The sequence below is a fragment of the Charadrius vociferus genome, unplaced genomic scaffold (assembly GCF_000708025.1).
Source record: "Charadrius vociferus isolate BGI_N301 unplaced genomic scaffold, ASM70802v2 scaffold324, whole genome shotgun sequence".
In the NCBI taxonomy this organism is placed as follows: domain Eukaryota; kingdom Metazoa; phylum Chordata; class Aves; order Charadriiformes; family Charadriidae; genus Charadrius; species Charadrius vociferus.
This window is the reverse complement of record NW_009648041.1, coordinates 5,413,577-5,420,797: the sequence shown is the minus strand read 5'-3', so window position 1 is coordinate 5,420,797 and position 7,221 is coordinate 5,413,577. Positions and strand designations below refer to the sequence as shown.

Below are 7,221 nucleotides of genomic sequence, written 5' to 3'. Positions count from 1 at the left end.
AAGTAGACAGATTAAAACCCAGGGGCGGAAGAAACTGGCCTTCTCAACTGCTGGGTTTGGATAGCACTAATTGAATTTACATACGCTTCTCAGAGGGAAGGGTAATAAATGCATATCGGTGCATTATTTACTGCCGTCTGCCTATGGAACAGACATGCTGACTGTGGAGTTCGGAGGTACGGTACGGGTATGACGTCAGGGGGCTCAGGAGAACAGAGTTCAACTCGGGGCTGTAACTTGGCTTTTGGTAGATGAGCTTGGGCAAATTGCTTCCCTTCTCAGGCCATCAATTTCCCTGTCTTTACATGAGAATAATGGTGCTGATCCCTGCTGTAAAGCACTTCAAGAACTGTGAGCGAAAAGTGCTTTACAAGAACTCTGTGCTGTTATTTCAGGAGCTTAAGCCACTGTTTGCACTCACAGGAAGATAATCTCTTAGTCTCTGTTAATACAATTTAAGAGTTGGAGAGGGAGGTCACAAGAAAAATTTGAAATTCACTGGAGATTCTTCTGCGTGTGCTGTTGAGGGTCCGGGGTGTGGTATCGCATCTAGGCCTGGTGTGCAGTGGGGATGACAAGGTATTTGCCCGAAACCTTTTATTTTTACATATTATTTTTATTGACTGTTCATCCTGGAGAACCTCACAGGCTGGCCAGGGTGAGTTAGGGCCGTGGCAGACAACCTCTGGCAGATTTAGCAGTGTTTTGTGATACTACGTCCTGCAGCTCCACTGCCACACAGGAAGATACTGCTGCGTTCCTTCTCCCAGCAGCAGTGCTGGTGCAGTCCTGTCCCATAATTTAGTAAAACAATTTTGGGGGTAAAGAACTCATTAATACACCAAAAAGTGATGTGGAGCTGGTGAAAGCTCCAGAAGAGGAGCAGGATGCACTCCTCCTGTGCATTGTGAGTTGGGTGGACAGCTGTGATAACAGCGATACCTTAACCTACTGAAAAATACTTTAAAGCGTTATGCTGAGCCCATGAGGACCGTGACGTGCTGGGGACAGAAGCTGCTGGTGTCATTTCTCTTTGCAGCTGCAGCATGCTCTTCTCTTCCTGACCTTGCACAGTGGCTAGTGATGGGCTCACAAATTACAGAAGCTTATATTGCTGTCCAGAACTTAAACTCCTCCCTGTAATTTTTTTTTTTTTTTAAATCAAAAAAGAGAAGAGGGGGTATGGAGTGGAGGAGAGGTGACAGCGTTTTGCTCTGTGTCTGCTTCTGACTAGCTGTCATGTAATACGGGTGGCTCTGGCACGCCTGGGCACAGACACACATGCGAGACACTGCCCCTCAGTCCTTGGAGCTTCTCATTTACTGCTAATATTTGACTTGACTTGTTTTGAGAGAGTAGTGTAGGTCAGGTGAGGAGAGGTTGTGCTAATAAGGAAAACAGAAAACTCATGTAAGAGCAGCAGCTAAAGAAAGTTACGATATTTTCCTGACAGGTCTTTGTCCTCTCTACTTCCTCCATCCAGAGCATTTTTTTTTCCACTTTGTTGTTTTCTTTGAATTTACTAATATGCATTTAGCTGAATTCTTTCTTTTCATCTTCTCTGTCTGCAAAACCTCCGAAAGAAATGAGGTCATTAATAAATATCATATTATCTAAGCAGAGTATTACACAAACACGAGGTAATGGATAACTGGTATATTATTTGTTTCATGTGAAAAGGTAAACGATACACTAATATATTAAGGCCGAAGCTTTAGGAAAGTTCCTGTAACACCACGCTAATTCATAACATACTCACTAGGGGAACTTGGGAATTGCAGACAGTTTTATAGAATAGTAATTAAAAAAAAAAAAAGGCCATTGTTCGTTACTGCTAGAGGCTAAGTTGGAGTACTCCGTAAAGCTAATGGATTTCAGTCTTATTCTAAGTTTACAAGTCTTAACCTCTTTCAACTGCTGGAAGTGTAACTGCGATGGAGTTAACCTGGGGAGCTTAAGTGCTTCGTCCTTTTGCTTAAGAGTTATCCAGAACTATTGAGCCACCGGAATGTTAATTGGCATTGGTATTTTTTAACAGGTACCTATGGTCCCGAGCACTGGGTTACTTCCAGCGAGAAGTGCGGAGGGTCTCACCAGTCTCCCATAGACATCATAGACCATCAGGCGCATGTTGGAGATGAGTATCAAGAACTGCAGCTTGATGGTTTTGACAATGAATCTTCGAACAAGACTTGGATGAAAAACACAGGAAAAACGGGTATGTTCTTTTCGGTCTGTCTCCATAGCCTGCCTGCAGTCAATTAAAAATTCAAGCCATGTTCCACCCTCCTCCTTTTTCATTGTTCTGTTGTTTGGGTTTTGCTGCTTTTTTTTTTTTTTTTAAATATAATTTTCCAGCAGCAGCCACCTATCTCTGCCTCTGCATTCTGCGCAAAGCTAGTTCTGCAGATTGATTTTTAAGGTGGATTTTTTTTTTTAAGGGGTTTTTTTTTTTGAGTTCTCAGTATAAAATAATTCTCTTGGTAGCCAGTCCTCAGAATAAAAAGCTGCATAAGTGTTTCAAGGTGTAACCTTGAATTATCAGCTTTGGGAGGCTGTAACATCTAATCCAAAAGAGTGCTGAGATGCAAGGCTCAGACTTTTGTAGGAAAGGGGGAGTCTTAGAAATTGGAAGGTTTTAGAGAAGAAAGAGCAATAACTGCTCAGAGTAGTGGGGGCTTATTAATGTGTTTCTGATATGATTATAGCGCTGTGTTCTTCCCTGAACTGAATCCTCTTCTGCTCTGTCTGTTCTGGCTTTTAGAGAAAAGAACAGTCAGAGTACTGCTTATTTTTACCAAAACAGTTCACTGAAAGGTCAAGGTTGATTTATATGCAAAGCCACATGCATTTGATTACTCTTTAATTCTAAAAATGTAAAAAGCAGAAATTATAAGGCCACCCTCTTCATTTGACAAGGTCACATATTTTTAGGGAATTGGATTAAACCACTAATTAATTCAATTTTATTTATTGGAAGTATATTTTTATCTTTATTAACATTCGACATGCATCTCTATAGTGCTTTATGTAACGTGTCCCCAGCCAGAGGTCTGCTAGCGAAACCCAGGGCAGGTACCTGCTCGGGGAGTTTGCAACGCGGCTGTGCACCCGGCGTGACCTCGAGTACGGCCACGGCGTCCAGGGGACTTTGGATCTGAGCTGCAACCTGGAGCCCGGCGAGCGCTTCAGATCCGGTTCCAGCATTTCAGGATCTTAGCAGGAGTTGAGAGTCATTGCCCCTCAGATGAGATGGAGTGACGGGCTGGGATCCCGTTTGCTTTCAGCGCAAAGCAAATCCAGTTCAAGTGAACCGCCGTGGAGCATGGCTTGGGTTTTTGATGCATTGCTGAGGGGTTTTTCCAGCTTTGCTAAGAAATGCTCCTGTTTGCTTTGAAATCCTCGCTTTGTTGCCCTTTGTAGCAACGTGAGGTTCAGGCAAGGCTGAATGCTATGGAAATTTGGTGCTTAATTAATCTATTCATGTTATGCACCCTGCCCTTTTGGTCACAGAGGGGTGTTTCTAGTAACCAGCAATAAACGTAATTAGAAATACCACGAAAAAGTGATCCTTCCAAGAAAGCCGCTAATGCTATACTGTATGTGTAATAGGAACATATTGCTGCACATATAATAGGAAACCATGTTGAACCGAAACGTGCCAGCAAATTTTCCAGTCTCCACGCAGTTGGCAGTGAAAGCTGTATCTTCAGTCTCCTCTGCTGGGTGATTTTAGCACTGCTGCTATATTTGATTTCCTCACCGATTGGGGTATGGATTTCTGCTGACAAGTTATTGCTTCGCAGAGCAACAGTAACTGTCACTTTTCTTGGTAACTTACGGCCTTTTACTGGTAACGTGAAGACTCTCTTTGCCTTGCTGTCATCCCTGATTTCTTCTGCCGAGCTCTTAACTCCTCCCTTATTTTATCAAGTCCTGTTCCTTTTCTTGGTTTTCTGACCTTCTGAAGAAACTTGCCTGGGATTAAGTTTTAAGGTGGTAAGCAGCAGAGCAGCAAACCAAGTAGGGTGTTTTGGCTTGTGGGCAGGACATAGAGGCAGGTTGTGCCATAAATTGCGATGCGTTTTGGCAGCAGAGTCTTGGAGCAGATGGCCACGTGAGACCTTCATATTGCAGACTGACAGAGACAGTAAACTAAATATCTGTTTAAGCAATGGTGACGGATGTAGAGGGCATTTCTCAGCAATTAATGACTGGTTAAGAGAGACGAGGGTCCGATGGAAAGCCAAAGGCTCGTAACCTTGATGCTCATTAACTGGCAGGAAATGTGTTACTTGGGTTATTGTTATTGCTATCGGACCTAGTAATTATTTTTAGGATAGAACAATTAGTTATTTTTATGCTCTGAAATGTTAAAAGGTAAAGAGGTTATTGCTCTTTAGATTTGTTGTGCTCTTTCTCATTTTCTTGTGTCCCCCCCGCCCCCCGTATCAGGTAAAGGGCAGACGATGTACAGAAAACAGCGTTTCATTCAGAAAACGGAAGGGGATTCATTAAGCCCCTGTCTCGACTAGAAATGCTTTTGGGCACGATTACACTGGCAAAGGCGCTAATGTGGGTTCAATTTCATCACTGTAGTAGTTGGTTCCCAAGTGGTAAAGATCACTTGGAGACTATAAGCACATTTCGTAGTTGTATTTGCATTAGTTGTTTTCACTTGTGCCACTTTACAATTACGTGTTAGCTGGCGGCAGCCGGGCCTGAGGCTGACGAGGCCTCTTCCAGCTCGACCTGCCCTGTGGGAAGAGCACCCGTAGGAGCAGTACCCCTGCCAGCATTACACAGACATTGCCACTTTTCCCCTTTTTAGATCACTGAGAACTTCTTAAAAACTCCTTCCATTTAGAGAAACCTACTAAAATTTCTACCGGAGGTGCGTTTTTGTTAAGTACTTTTCCTACGTGATGTGCATCACTCTGGCTGGTCCTGACCATCAGAGCTGCTCTGCTAAGGCAGGGGAAGAGCTGCTTTGTATCCAGGTTTATTTCTGATCTCAAGAAGGTGAAAGGCACACAGCTCCGGCCCCGATTCTGCAAGTGGCGTCACGCAGTTGTGATCTTGGTGGCTGTGAGCCACCTCCTTTGGTTTTGTAATCTCAATGATACGGTATTTTAAATTAGTGGGCTTTGGGGATTGATTCCTTGCTGTGCACTCTACGGAAATCATGGGATAAAAGCAGTGGGTCCCGAAGCCCAGTAAGGTGATGTTTGGTTATTCCAGTCCTGAAAATCTCATGGAGGGGGGGGGAAGCCCCCAAATCACTGGCAGTAAGGGGAGGCTGCTGAGATAGGAAGGTGATGGGAACATGTGTTGTACAGCTCAGCAGTGTAAGAAATACTGTAAAATGAACAATTAGATGAACATTTCAGATTGTACATCCTCCTAATTATCCTTTTAATTATTCATCTAAAACAAGTAAAATGACCCCTGACAGAGCCATAAATGATTTAGGAACTATGAAATATTTATCAGATGCAACTGAATCCCCACAGAGGTTTTTAACAGATGCACACGAATCTGCTCTCCTTATTCCTCATCTCCTACAATTTTATCTATGGAATTTATAACCAATTGAGTGAGATTTTCAGTATTCAAAATACTGCTGAGCTTATTGAGAATTTTTTAAGGGAGGAAGAGAGCAGAAGTGCTTTCAGTCACTTATGTTTCACAGATCTGGTGTAAGAAGACAGTGGCCACCCATAGTAGCAATGTCTATAGCCAGTCCTGCACCACCCATCTTCTTACGCAAACATTTTGATACAAAGGGAGTGCTGAAAGAACCAGAAATCATGGAAGAAAAATAGCCCTGTGATGTCGCTGGCACAATTTGGAAATATCTGAACATCTCATGCAATTTAACATTTAGATGGTTCAAGCATAAACAATTTAAAGTTGGGATACTTCTAACTTGGGCAATTGCACCTGAGTTGAGGTTGCTGTAGCCAACGGTGCGTACTCACGGGAGGGCAGCCCTGGTGTGGCAGAAAGCCCTAGCCTGTGGTGGAGCGTGCCACTGAGTCACCAACAGAGGAATAATTTTTATTTCACAACTAGCCTTTTTTGTTTTTTCTGCAGTGAATAAAATCCTCCCTCTTACATAATAAAATTGGATTTATATTAATGTTCTCATTGCGATGACACAGTTGGCTTGAGAACACAGAGAAATCCTTCTGGGTTATGCTATTCCCATTAAAAAAAATAAAAAATAAAAAAAAAAAAAACAACCCACAAATTTTAATCACAGGATCCTGGGCACAGCAAGCAGTGGTCTGCAATGGTTTTACAAGAAAAAAATTCTAATTTTAGTTCTATTTTTAAGCAACGGTTTTGTAACAGATGAGAAGAAATTATTTTGTACAGAGTAATTTTTAGGAACCGTGCATATTAAAAATGGGAGATGCTAGAAAGACAGGTGATCTTGTGGTGAGGGCAGCAGACAGGAATTTTTGGAAAGCTGGATTCAGTTCTTAGCTGGACCATAGACCTCCTGGGTAACATGTACAAGCTTCTACCATACGATTTTGCCCTCTATTTGGACCTACAGCTTTTATTGTTACATGAAATACAAAGGCTTTTGGAAATGAAAAGAAAATACAAAGAAGATCCTTTTGACCCTTATTGAATCACATAGTAATAATGTCAGAGTTACTGTAATAAAACCCAAGTTCTTATGGAGGACTTCTCATGAGTGGGTCTCAAAAAAGTTACTGTCACTCTCCCCATCTTACGGAACGGAGGAGCAGGGAGGTTAAGGGATGTACGTGCCATGTCCAGCAGTAGAGGTGGGACAGGGCACGGGGGTCCATCCTGTCTGCCTTGCTCCCCCCAACAATACAGGGGAAATCCAACATGCTTTTCCTAACTTGTGATCTACAGACCTTCGGTGGTTTACAAGCCCAAGGCGCTAAGTCAGCCATTGGTCCCTGGAAACACATTAAACAGGTTTTGATGGAGTTTACCATTTAAATTTTAATCAAAGTCCAATGAGGAGGGCGAGAAGTCCTTGAGAAATTTGGACTTTGTGGTTTTCTGTAGTCTACGTAACTTCATAATTACTTCCATAATTAGCCAGCACTACTTGTATACTTTTTTTTTTTAAACCAATCCATGTAAAGAAGAAAATGATGACCTGACATTTTACTTGCATTAGAAGAACTGTTCTAATGTAATGAGAAAAAACTGTAAATGCTTCAGAAAAAC

At 42.4% G+C, this 7,221-nt stretch overlaps 1 protein-coding gene across 1 annotated transcript in view; it reads left to right on the top strand.

Annotated features, from left to right (window-relative positions):
• PTPRG (protein tyrosine phosphatase, receptor type, G) overlaps nt 1-7,221 on the top strand; it is a gene marked incomplete at its 5' end in the record, with an annotated part of 318,517 nt that overhangs the window by 126,759 nt on the left and 184,537 nt on the right. The window contains 3 exon segments of the mRNA XM_009883627.1: nt 2,039-2,218; nt 5,072-5,082; nt 6,358-6,381. Of these exon segments, the coding sequence (XP_009881929.1) occupies nt 2,039-2,218; nt 5,072-5,082; nt 6,358-6,381 (215 nt within the window).